This window comes from Eretmochelys imbricata, chromosome 25 (assembly GCF_965152235.1).
Source record: "Eretmochelys imbricata isolate rEreImb1 chromosome 25, rEreImb1.hap1, whole genome shotgun sequence".
Taxonomy (NCBI): domain Eukaryota; kingdom Metazoa; phylum Chordata; order Testudines; family Cheloniidae; genus Eretmochelys; species Eretmochelys imbricata.
Window position 1 is genome coordinate 16,864,913 of NC_135596.1, and position 12,282 is coordinate 16,877,194.

A 12,282-nucleotide genomic window follows, 5' to 3' on the forward strand; every position below is an offset into this window, starting at 1 on the left:
CCACTGTAACCCCTAGGTCCTTTTCTGCAGAACTGCTGCCGAGCCATTCGGTCCCTAGTCTGTAGCGGTGCATGGGATTCTTCCGTCCTAAGTGCAGGACTCTGCACTTGTTCTTGTTGATCCTCATCTCATTTCTTTTGGCCCAATCCTCTAATTTGTCTAGCTCCCTCTGTATCCTATCCCTACCCTCCAGTGTATCTACCACTCCTCCCAGTTTAGTGTCATCTGCAAACTTGTTGAGGGTGCAATCCACACCATCCTCCAGATCATTAATGAAGATACTGAACAAAACCAGCCCCAGGACTGACCCTTGGGGCACACCGCTTGACACCAGCTGCCAACTAGGCATGGAGCCATTGATGACTACCCGTTGAGCCTGACGATCTAGCCAGCTTTCTATCCGCCCTATAGTCCATTCATCCAGCCCATACTTCTTTAATTTGCTGGCAAGAATACTGGCAATGATTACAAAGGCAGCGTATAAAGAATTAGGAAGATGCACTTTTCAGCTTTCCTCTGAGAGGCACCAGATGAAGGCAGGAGTTTGGAACAGTGACAGTTTTCTTACAACGTGAAGCGATTAAGGAGGATTTGTGTGACATTAGAAGGTACACATTCTACTGTGGATGGGTTTGCTCTTAAATCTATACGATCTGCAGGAATAAATATCACCCCAGAAGCTGCAATATAGTACTGTGCAACATTCACTTGCTATATATAGCGAGAAGATGGCAGTTGCTTCTAATTATGAAAATCATATAGTAATAAATAAGTCAAAGAGAAACCAATATAAACTTGTACAAAATAGACAGCAATATACAGAATACCAACAGTAACAGTTTGTAATACGGAGCATGGTTTAAACTGAAGTAAAAGCAGGCACTTTGCAGTACTGATGCTTTAAAAGTTAGGGCAAGAGAGACAGAATCTCACACTCTCTCTTTATGAGCAGGTTGGGTGGGATGATTACACTGCTCTCTTTTTCATCCAGTACAGCAAGCCAGCACTTCATCAAGAGCAGAATGTGGCTGAAAACTTCAGGGTATCTTCCACTAGAAAAACAATAAGAGTTAAGGAAGGCGAACATGCAAATAAGCCCAGCCCAGAAGATACTGGCTGATATTTTCCTTAAGTAAATGCCATATTTAAAGAGAGACCAACTTCCTCGACTCTCATTTTACAGTGAAGCAACAAGATGCATAGGCAGGCAGGGTCTGCACAGTCTGAAGAGTACATTGCATGTTCAGGGCTGAACAGCCACCATCAGCTGCTTCCTGAAGGAATGGAATAAAGGTAAATGACATGCTCTGTACTTTGGTTGCATGTTAGGGTTTGTGATTGTAAGAGGAGATGAGCCGGTTTATTCAGGCTTCCCAAACTAGATGCTTCCAACCTCCGTCTTCTCCCATAAATCTAGGCTTCAGGAGACTTCCGTGATCAGAGTCCAATAGGCGGAAAGGCAAGGTTGTGAAGCTAATTTTCCTTCTTGCCTACTCTGACTCAAGGGGGCCCACTCAATAACAATGCTCCCTCCATACCTGCTACAGGCTGGTTACAAAGACAATTGCAGCAAGGGTCCTGTTAAAGTCAGTGGGTTTCTAAAGAGCAAATATGGTCTTTAATCCTTCAATTGTGTACTGTTCCAATGAAAGTAAACTCCCTTATAAAGGAACGATAGCATTTGCCTTAGCCACATCACAAGTGGACAGCAGATATCTACCAAGGCACCTGGAGGGATCTATTTCTAGGGATATTCCACTGAAAGTGCCATCTTTATTGCAGTTTCTTTCTCAAGAAACCACCATATTAGTCAAGCAAAAGGGATATCAAGGGACCCAACTTAGGAAGCTGTTCACAAGGTGTCTCACCAACTCCAGTCAGAGCACAAGGAAGGGATGGAGGACTAGGCCCCTGGTGACCCCCTTCAGGATATGATCAGAGGTAGGTCACTGCTTACAGTGAGTACTTACCAAACTGTCAAAGAGACTTGCTGGGAATGGGCAGAGTGTCACATACTGTCTAGCTTTCTACCTGTTGCTCCTGTAGGCTGTACACATTATCGGAGTTTAGGAAAAATTCTGATAAAGAGGATCATGCTAATAAAAATAAAACAAACTACAATTAACATTATCCAGAGCAGCCAGTTGACAGATTTCTTTGCATGCTGCTCAAGGCGTTCAGATTCATCCTTCAGCTTCTCAAAGTTATGGTCTGCCATCCTGAGAGAGTGAGACAATGTCTAGGGAACAAAAAAGAGCAAGCTGTAAGTAAGATTTGATTGCAAGACGAGAAAGACGACATTTTAGTGCTTGTCATTGATTAAGCCAAGTTGTGTTGATGTAGCCTAAACAGTAGGAGCCATATTTCAATCATGGAGAAGAGATGATTGAGCAAGCCATAAGTACTAAACCCCGCAGTTTTCAAACCTGAGTAGTTAAAGATAGGCCCCCTGAAGCCATCTGTAGGCATCCGATTGTCAAAGGTGTCAAGTACCGGCAACTCCAACTGACTTCAGCAGGATTTGTGGGTGCTCAGAACCTGAGAGTCCCACTACTTTTACATCAGGCATCCAGGTTTCAAAGATATGGCTATTGATTACAAAACTGAAGACTCTATAGTTGCACTATGGAGGACGCTGACAGGTCCTTCCAGCTCCAGTCACATTTAGAATTAAGTTACAGATATTCCAGTTTACCCCATATCTTGGCACATTAGTGTTATGGATTGCAATACTGAGAATCTGAATAGTTTCTTGCACTGCAATCTGTGCTACCTGGTTATCTTGTTTAATAACATTCTGTGCTGCCAGGGTGTTGTTTTTGAGACTGCGAGCCAAACTCAACATTTCTTCAGCCAGCTTCTCCTGCATGCTGCGATGATGCTGTAACACAGCATCCAGATCAGTTGCTGACTGCTTCTCTTCAGATGCAAGGCCTCTGCAGAGCACAAGGGAGGAAACGTAGGACTCATTGGGTGTTGTTATGGACTGTTCTCACTGGTTTTTAGATCACCATTAGGTGATGTCAGAGCTGCGCTACAGCTCACAAATCTGATTAGATGGCAAGAGAATTCAGAGCATCAGTTTATTAAAACATCTAATAAGAAACCACTTACGTTTGCTTCTTCAAATGGGCATTAAAACCTTTCTAGCTGAGTTAATAAAGTACATTCAGGAGTCAAAGGCCCTTGCTTCCCCATCACAAAGAGTCAAAATATTAAACTATGACTTACTTCCGTTTCCTTAAATTTAGTTCTTCAGACTCTGCGGAAAAAAAAAAAGTTTGAATTTTAGCAGAAGATAAACCTCCAGGCCTGGCTCTCTTGTGGAAAGCTGTTGCACCAGGAAACTAAGCAGGTATAATTGAAAACTGTAGAAACAAAACTAAAGACTCTGTAAGAGGTACAGGGGGGCAGGGGAGAGAAGAGGTTTAAATCTGTCTGGGTGTCTGCACCAGGTAACAAGGGTTTAGACAGCCTTGCCTCCCAATGGGAGACAGACAGATATGTTCTGGTGTCATGCAGTGTCATAGGTAACATTAAGAACATAAGAACGGCCATACTGGATCAGACCAAAGGCCCATCTAGCCCAGTATCCTGTCTTCTGACAGTGACCAATGCCAGGTGCCCCAGAGGGAATGAACAGAACAGGTAATCATTAGTGATACATCCCCTGTCACCCATTCCCAGCTTCTGGCAAAAGCTTGGCTTGTTGCCTCTAGTCCTAAATTAGATTTGTAAACTGTTCAGGGCAGAGACTGCAACTATACAGAACCTAGCCCAATTGGTGCCTGATCCAAACTGGGAGATACTGCAATCTCAGTAACCAACCAGGCACTTAGTTGCTTTATGTAGTGGTTCACAAGAAGAGTTCCAGGCTAGCAAAAAAAACGGAGCATGCTCTGGCTCGTCAGGCAAGATTTGTCACCCCTTGTTCTTCCCCTTCCTCCTCCCCACACACATTCCAGCCATCTACTTTGATATAAACTTACCATTGACAGACAAGGGATCCTGGAGATACAGAGGAGAGGAGAGAGAAACACAGTAAGATTACACATGGGCAGATGAAGTGACCTGCAGCCTTGCATCAAGCAACCCCGGTGCCCTAGAGTATCCTCTGTTCCCAACATTTCCAATCAGAAACTCCAACACCATGAAGCAGGGGCCGGCTCTCCAAGAGTCCAGCACAAGAGGTGGAGAGAGCCCAGGCTCATAACTGTAACTCAGCCCTCTGAAGGGCAGCACAGAATCATAGAACTGGAAGGGACCTCAAGAGGTCATCTAGTCCAGTCCTCTGCACTCATGCTGCCAGCTGAATCCATGCTCTCCCAGGGAGAGGGCTGGTTGTAACCTCTGTACACGTGGCCTAAAAGCATGGTACTTTAAGATGTTTTTGAGATTCCATTTCACCAGAGGCTACACGATTCCCCTTGGCTCTGCTCCTACCCCCACGCTGGAACTAGATGGCTGAGCGCTGCTACTAGGCAGGGTCACTTTCAGGTTGGAAGGGGAGTGCCAGGGCAGCAGCTGGCTGAGGCGGCAGATCCCTCTCGAACTAGCAGTAGCGAAAAGCCAGCAGCAGAACGTAACTTACCGTACCAAGCAGCTCACTCCTCATCTTGTCCGTGTAGCGAGCCTTTGTCTGCAGATGAACCATTTTAGTTGCTGGGGTTCGCTCTTTGGTTGTAGTGGGAGTTCGGCCAGGAGCCAGGAACTGATTTGCCAGGGCCTTTTCTGCAGATGACGACTATAAAGAGAGGGCCAAATTAATCTTGTGCTCTGCAGAGGAGGCTAGAGAATAACCAGGGAGCTCTTCTGCTGCTACTTCCCACAGAATGGAGGGTGAGCGAGAGGGCATGACAGCACAGTCTCAATCCAGTCTAATTGCAGCAGAGCTCTTCAGCAGTCCATAGCTCAGCAGACATATGCAGCACTGTACAAAGACAGCCTTCCCCCAAAAGCTCTCAGCTCAAAGGTGAAGGGGACACCATAAATCATAGAAGAAACATTTGCCTTCTTGGTGGTTCTCTGAGGGGTGGGGAGAAAGTTTATAACTCTAAATATCAACCCCTTACATTTAACAGACGACAAGTTCCCAAGACACATCACTCGTGATTTTGAGCGAAGGTTGTGCGTGGGTGCACTAAGACACCTGCTTATTGCTGTGAGATGCGGTGCAGACAGACAGACAGACAAAAAACCAAACGCTTGGTAAGTCACTTCAGGCTGGACAGAAGGTTCTTACCAATTTTTCAGCTTCTAACATTCCCTTTAAGAAGTCCACTTTGCGGGAGTATTCATTCAGCAGTTCAGGGGCAGGCTTGCTGCAAGAGTCAAAAGAAACCATGAAAGCCAGGAGAGTCAGTATTTCCAATTGCAAGTATTTCAGAAAGTCACATGCACGTGGAACAGTCAAGAGATTAAGCAGCATTTTCCAGCAGAAACAGCTTAGAGCTAGGGTCACCCTCACTCGTAATGTCTGAAGGACACTGGATTGAACTGGGCAGAATGATCACATATCACCTCTAGAACAGGGCTGACATGCAGCAGCTCAGGTTGGTGCATGGGGGAGGGGGTTGTAGCTTGCCATGCTGCTGCTGCAGTTGCACCTTTTCTGGTGACACTTGCATGGTTTCCCATGGGGATGGCAGAGTGCAGGGAGGCGCGCGAGAGCAATGCCGGCAATGCAGACTGCTGGAGCACCTGGGAAACGTTGGAGGCTTTTTCATTTAAATTGCCCAATATGACATTTTGACACTTCTATGCCACCTGTCTGGCTTGTCTGAATAGACTGTTAAGGGCTTTGGGGCTGGGACCATGCCTTTCTGTAGGTTTGTGCAGCACAATGGGGCTCAGGTCATAAATGGGGCCTTTCAGTGCTCCTGCAACGTAAGTGAAACAACAGTCCCGGAGCTGTCTTTACCGATATTCACACACCATCCCAACAGCAAAAAAACCAGCAGAGCTAAGTGAGCTCTAGGGCTATAACTACAAAGGGCATCCCCTAAGCACAAACCATTCTGCTATCCTCACAGTCCCGAGTGTCCCACAGCTTCAGTGTTCCTGGGTTGTGCCTATTTCCCACCTAAGAGGTTACTTGAAAAAGAACACACATGTTTTCCTTCCAACCTCCGTCTCAGAGACAGCATCTCACCTTGAGTGTTTCTTTAATGCAAGGAGCATCTCTTCGAGAGCACCTACATACTAAAAAAAAAACAGTTGCAAGAGTTAGGATTAACAGGAAGCAGTGTGGCAAATGCTAAAGGCAGTGCGGATATAAAGCACTAATGATAATGAGGATTGTCATTGTTTTCAAAGAAAGCATCGTCCAATATTGTTTTTACCTGGGTTAATGTGGCTTGTTTTTAAAAGCCAGATGTACAAAGTTATATCTGACTCTCACACATACACACTCTTTAGAGTCTGCATCTTACAGTCTTAATGAGAGGATCATCACCAGGAGACAGGTTAAGGAAATGCAGAGTCTAGCAGCCTGATCTTATCAATGGCACTTATGAATTAATAAAACTAAGTACTGTAGACTACTCTCAGCATCTCTTCCCCCCACTCTCTATCTAATAGCAGGCTAACAAGGCATACAACTGGACTCTCAAAGCAAAATTTCCTTCCAACAAATGGAAATAAGCCTCCAAGAACAGCAACCATCAGCTTGAAATCTAAGATGCAAAAACCGAGTTAGCAAGTTTCAAATGCTATACCTGCCCTTGAGGCTCCCTGCCAACTTCTGTGATTTCACAACATTTTTTACGAAAGAGTTTCTCCTCCACTATTGCAGTGCTGAAGACACACACTGACCAGAGGAGTGACAACAAACTGACTGCACCAACATATACAGTGTTGGAGAAAGTAAATAAGGAAAGTGTTATTTACTCCTTCTCATAACACAAGAACTAGGGGTCATCAAATGAAATGAATAGGCAGCAGGTTTAAAACAAACACAAAGAAGTATTTCTTTACACAATGCACAGTCAACCTGTGGAACTCTTTGTCAGAGGATGTTGTGAAGGTGAAGGCTATAATGGTTCAAAAAAGAACTAGATAAATTCATGGACGATAAGTCCATCAATGACTATTAGCCAAGATGGGCAGGAATGGTGCCCCTTGCCTCTGTTTGCCAGAGGCTGGGAGTGGGCAGCAGGGAATGGATCATTTAATGATTGCTTGTTCTATTCATTCCCTCTGGTGCACCTGGCATTGGCCACTGTCAAAAGACAGGATACTGGCTTGGATGGACCTTTGGTCTGACCCAGTATGGCTGTAATGTTCTTATGAAAGACTCCCAACACACACTGAAAATACTCTTAATTTTTCAGATATAGTGACTATGTATAATAGTAATATTAGCAGGTACAAATATTTCAGACAGTGATTTTTTAAATTGGAAATGACCCTTTAGAATTCCACTCATGGAATTTGAAGCAAACTGGACTGGAATCCTGCTGTGAGGCTCTCTGGTTTCTGAGAGCTGTAGTGCAGAATAAATTATCACAATGGTCCCTTCTGGTCTTGGAATCTGAATTCTGCAACTTCATGTAAATTGGAAGTGAGGGAGAGGAGTTACTGAATTAACTATAAAAATGAATAATGAAGTCAGTACAGAATTCCTTATTATTCACTTTTTATGGTGTCCAAGGTTTTACTGCCACACTTTTGCACTGAGTGTGCACACATGTATTGCATGTGCTGTGAACGCGGTCAGGGAAGGACACTAGAGATTTTGGCAGCTGGGTAGAAGGCAGCTGAAGACTTTGGCACCCTGATGGCGTGGTAGGCAAAACTGAAGGGTTTTCACTTCAGGTTCCCATCCCAACCACCAGATGCTCCACTGAATAGTTCACTGATGTCTAAGGGGACAATGGTCACATCATCTTCACTTCAGCAGGAATAAGGCATCTTTTCAGTAGATTTTAGGTACTGCGAGTTGGAGAAAGACCTAAATAGAAAGGTCCTACTTCCAAGCAGCAGGACTGAGCTCTGCAACTCTCTGAACAGGCAAACGTCTGCCCTGCCAGCCCATAGTTTACCGTCCATAGTCACTGAACTTTTTGTTTCCATAAACAGCCACCCACATGGCACAACCAACCAGTTCCTTCTGGCAGAGAAAGAAAGCTGCCAATAGGAAACCATTATAACTGGACAAGTTAGACTATGGATTAGTGAAGTGATGCCCATCTGGCTGCAGTCACCGTCCCATGGGGACACCATCCCCTTTACATTTCCTGCTGAGAGAGGTTCATGTCCAGTTTCCATCCAGTACATCCTATTAAAGCGCCCCTGCGGCAGCGAATGAACAGGAACTCACATGCCTGGAAGGAAACTGGCAAAGCAAACAAAACAAAAAACTAAGGCAACAAGGCCAATTACCAAGACAAGATCAAGTGGAAGGGAGTCCCTTCCAGGAAACAGCTCTCTGGCTCCCAGGTGCAATGTTGAGACTACAGAGGAACAGTTGACATGAGAGAAGCAATACCCGCACTGCTGGCTCTCAGAAGTCTCCTCACTACACTGACCAAGGTCAGAGTGTGGAATATGATCCAAGCTGTAAACACATTGCTTTGAAGTTTATTCCCAAATCTTAAAACTCCTTCTCAAAGGGGAATTCTAGCAATGGTCTGAATAGCATACATGTTCCCACAGCCGTCTGCTTTATTTATCACAACGACAGAAGCCATGGAGTGATGCTGATTAATTTGCGGGTGTGTCTCATCTATCTGTAAGCCACGAAATTGTACCTCTAGGCAAAGGCTTTTGTGCCTTACGAAGTACCACATATCTACTTCAAACATGAATGCACACTGCAAAGCCTTGCTATACCACAAGCTACAGGATAAAAGTGGTGTGACATTCAGCATAAACCAGAGGTTCCCAGATGCTATTTTGATATGGGTTCCTCAACTTCCATAGAGCAGGCCAACAAAGCACTGACATGAAAGGGGTGTGTGCACATTAATTATACAGGCCACACCACATAAGAATGGCCAGACTGGATCAGACCAAAGGTCCACCCAGCCCAGTATCCTGTCTACTGACAGTGGCCAATGCCAGGTGCCCCAGAGGGAGTGAACCTAACAGGTAACGATCAAGTGATCTCTCTCCTGCCATCCATCTCCACCCTCTGACAAACAGAGGCTAGGACACCATTCTTTACCCATCCTGGCTAATAGCCATTAATGGACTTAACCTCCATGAATTTATCCAGTTCTCTTTTAAACCCTGTTATAGTCCTAGCCTTCACAACCTCCTCAGGTAAGGATTTCCACAGGTTGACTGTGCGCTGAGTGAAGAAGAACTTCCTTTAATTTGTTTTAAATCTGCTACCCATTAATTTCATTTGGTGACCCCTAGTTCTTATATTATGGGAACAAGTAAATAACTTTTCCTTATTCACTTTCTCCACACCACTCATGATTTTATATACCTCTATCATATCCCTCCTTAGTCTCCGCTCTTCTAAGCTGAAAAGTCCTAGCCTCTTTAATCTCTCCTCATATGGGACCCGTTCCAAACCCCTAATCATTTTAGTTGCCCTTTTTGAAACCTTTTCTAATGCCAGTGTATCTTTTTTGAGATGAGGAGACCACATCAGTATGCAGTATTCAAGATGTGGGTGTACCATGGATTTATATAAGGGCAATAAGATATTCTCAGTCTTATGATTCCTAATATCCAGTTTGCTTTTTTGACTGACATATTGGAATATTCTTGCTTACACTGGGGCAGAGAATTGCCTACTACTCTTATTCAACTTTTCTAGGAAAAAGTTGGGCAAGCTGTATCTAATTTCCCTCTCAGGGAAAACAAGATAGTACTTGGTTTTTGGAGAGCAGGATTCCCCTAACTTTGAACCTCCATCTCCTCATACGAAAGCAGGTAGTCTGGCAATCACAATAGGGTTCTTATACAAGAAGAGGGGTCCGCTATGTGTGTGGAGTAAGGGTGACATCCAGTGGCCACAGCCAGGATGATTAAACAAAGATCCTTTAAATCCTGGCAGATTAACATCTCCTTTCTTCACAAAAGTAAAGTTCAGAGTAAATTAGACAATTCTGAAAGGCCGACATTCAGTAAATTTACGAAGGCCCAAGGGAAACACTATAGTGAAGCAAGTCAAACAACCAACGATCTAACAAAAAATCTGACACACAAAGTGGGTGCGGTAATATCTTTTATTGGACCAATTTCTGTTGGTGAGAGAGACAAGCTAGAAGCTTCCCACACTGGAAGAAGAGCTCTGTGTAACAGCAAAAGCTTGTCTCTCTCACCAACAGAAGTTGGTCCAATAAAAGATATTACTGCACCCACCTTGTCTCGCTAATATCTTGGCACCAATACAAGTAGAACACAGCATACATAAAAAAAATTCCTCAGATTTAACAACATAACAATCTCACTGAATAAAGCTGAAGAAATTTCCAAGAGAAAACATGATGTGGTTTTAAATTCTGCTTCAATACTAAGTCCAAGGACACCTATATTAGATTTCATCTTAATAAAGCTGAAGAGTATCTCTAAGTCAGAAAGACTGGGCTCTAGCCAAGGAAACTAAATACACCAGCTTACCCACAACCCTGGACATTTCAGTCACAGAAGACTGATACTCTGGCAGGGAAAGAGAACATCTTCCAAGGGAACATCAGAGACCAGAAACATGAGATTTCTCTTACAGCCAACCTGACTCAGAGGAAGCTCTCTGCCAAATAGTATCTCCTCCCAGTCACCACATAGTTTGCAGCTCCCAGGGTAACCACTGCGTTTACAAGACCATGTTAAGGTTTACGAATAAGACTATGACGTTCCGCTATCGAATAGGCAAAGCGGTTCAAAGAAACAGCATCCGCATCCCTCTGAGAAGTCTGCAGGGAAAATGGCTCATCAAGCTGTTTTGGTCACTTCATCAAACGAGGGCCTGTACACCACCAGGAAAAGGACCAGCTCCTGCTCCCAGCCTAAAGAATGGAATAATCTAGCCGGGCAGAGCTGTGCCGCTACCGTCCCACTTGCAAAATCCAGTCACAGAAGATCAGGGTCGGAAGGGACCTCAGGAGGGCATCGAGTCCAACCCCCTGCTCAAAGCAGGGCCAATCCCCAGCTAAATCATCCCAGCCGGGGCTTTGTCAAGCCTGACCTTAAAAACCTCTAAGGAAGGAGATTCCACCCTCCATACTTGGTCAGCTACTGCGGCAGCCACAACAGGGCGTCTCCGGCCGCGTTACGTTCCAGGGGGACCCTCGGGAGAGGAAGAGCTAAAAGAGCTTCCCGCGCTGCAGGCCGGAGGGCGCCCGGGCCGGGGGCGTTGGGCAGCCGCCAGGGCACCACGGCGGGGCTGGGGCGGGTTCTCGCCTTCGCTCGAGGGCGCAGGCAACAGAAGGAGCCGGGGCCCCGCTCGCGGGAAAGCAGGAGGCACAGCCCGGGGCGGGACGCGGAGCCCCCTGCCCCGGCTCCCGTGCAGGCGAGGGGCAGCCCGGGGCGGGGGCTCCGCTCCCCAGCGAGCGCCAGGGGCCAGCGGCACCGGGCGGGGCTGGAGACTGCCGGGGACGCCGCCTCCCGGCCGGGCCCCAAAACCCGCGCTCCCCCGCGGCACCTTCTCCAGCCGCCACTCGTCCGGCTCCCGCCTCTCGGCCGCCAGCGCCTCGCAGCGGCTCAGCAGCCGCAGCAGGTTCAGCTCCAGCCGAGTGGCCGCCATCGCTCCGACCCGGAACCGGAACCCGAACCCGGCGCGCGAACACTCCACTTCCGGGTCAACGCGAACAGCGGCCGCGGCCTCCACGTGGCAGGGGCGGGGCCCCGCCCCCGGACACGTCAGCAGAGCGCAGGGCCCGGCCCGGACCCCGCAGCGCGGCGCGTGGCAGGGCCCGGCGGGGCTGGCGCGGGACGGCCCGAGCGCGGCAGCCGGGAGCGAGCAGGAGGGCGCGGGCCCAGCCCGGGCCGCCCCGGGGCAGTACCCAGCGCAGGCGCGGCGCACCGGGCGGCACGGCGGGGCCCGCTTGCGGCGGAGCTGCCCGCTCTCCTCTTCCCTTTAACGACCCGCCGCCGGCAGCTGGAGCATCAGGCACCCGGAGCCGGCCGGGGCTGACGCAGCCCAGGGCGAGGGAGTTACGCAGGAAAGGCTCGATTGTCCCCCGGCTACTGCCCCCGGCAATGAAAACCCCCGTCCCGCAGGAGGTAAGGCAGTTCACCGCACAGGCGTTTAACACCGAAACAGGTTTACACCGGAGCTGCAGCCTGTTTCATTTACCCAGCTCCCAGGCCTGCTGGTCGCGGCGA

At 47.3% G+C, this 12,282-nt stretch overlaps 1 protein-coding gene across 2 annotated transcripts; it reads right to left on the minus strand.

The window, feature by feature from the left end:
- Positions 1-686: 686 nt before the first annotated feature.
- Positions 687-11,716, minus strand: USE1 (unconventional SNARE in the ER 1). 2 transcript variants are annotated; one of them, XR_013348763.1, is made up of 9 exons: positions 11,600-11,716; positions 6,152-6,201; positions 5,243-5,321; positions 4,592-4,744; positions 3,990-4,008; positions 3,232-3,262; positions 2,774-2,936; positions 1,971-2,239; positions 687-1,052 (listed from the first exon to the last, which is right to left on the minus strand). XR_013348763.1 is itself a non-coding variant. In XM_077842164.1 (8 exons), the coding sequence occupies exons 1-8, from the start codon at positions 11,699-11,701 to the stop codon at positions 2,057-2,059; spliced, it is 780 nt and encodes a 259-aa protein (XP_077698290.1). In that variant the 5' UTR covers positions 11,702-11,716; the 3' UTR covers positions 687-2,056. The 2 variants fall into 2 exon arrangements, 1 of the variants encoding a protein (XP_077698290.1); XM_077842164.1 differs by having other exon boundaries at positions 687-2,239.
- Between the last annotated feature and the right edge of the window lie 566 nt (positions 11,717-12,282).

Excerpts from the sequence above, each read along its gene's own strand:
- USE1 (XM_077842164.1), bottom strand. The coding sequence starts at position 11,701 with ATGGCGGCCACTCGGCTGGAGCTGAACCTGCTGCGGCTGCTGAGCCGC. Across the intron at positions 5,322-6,151 it reads GCATTAAAGAAACACTCAAG|CAAGCCTGCCCCTGAACTGC; the intron begins GTGAGATGCTGT and ends TGACTCTTGCAG. Across the intron at positions 2,937-3,231 it reads CTAAATTTAAGGAAACGGAA|AGGCCTTGCATCTGAAGAGA; the intron begins GTAAGTCATAGT and ends TGTGCTCTGCAG.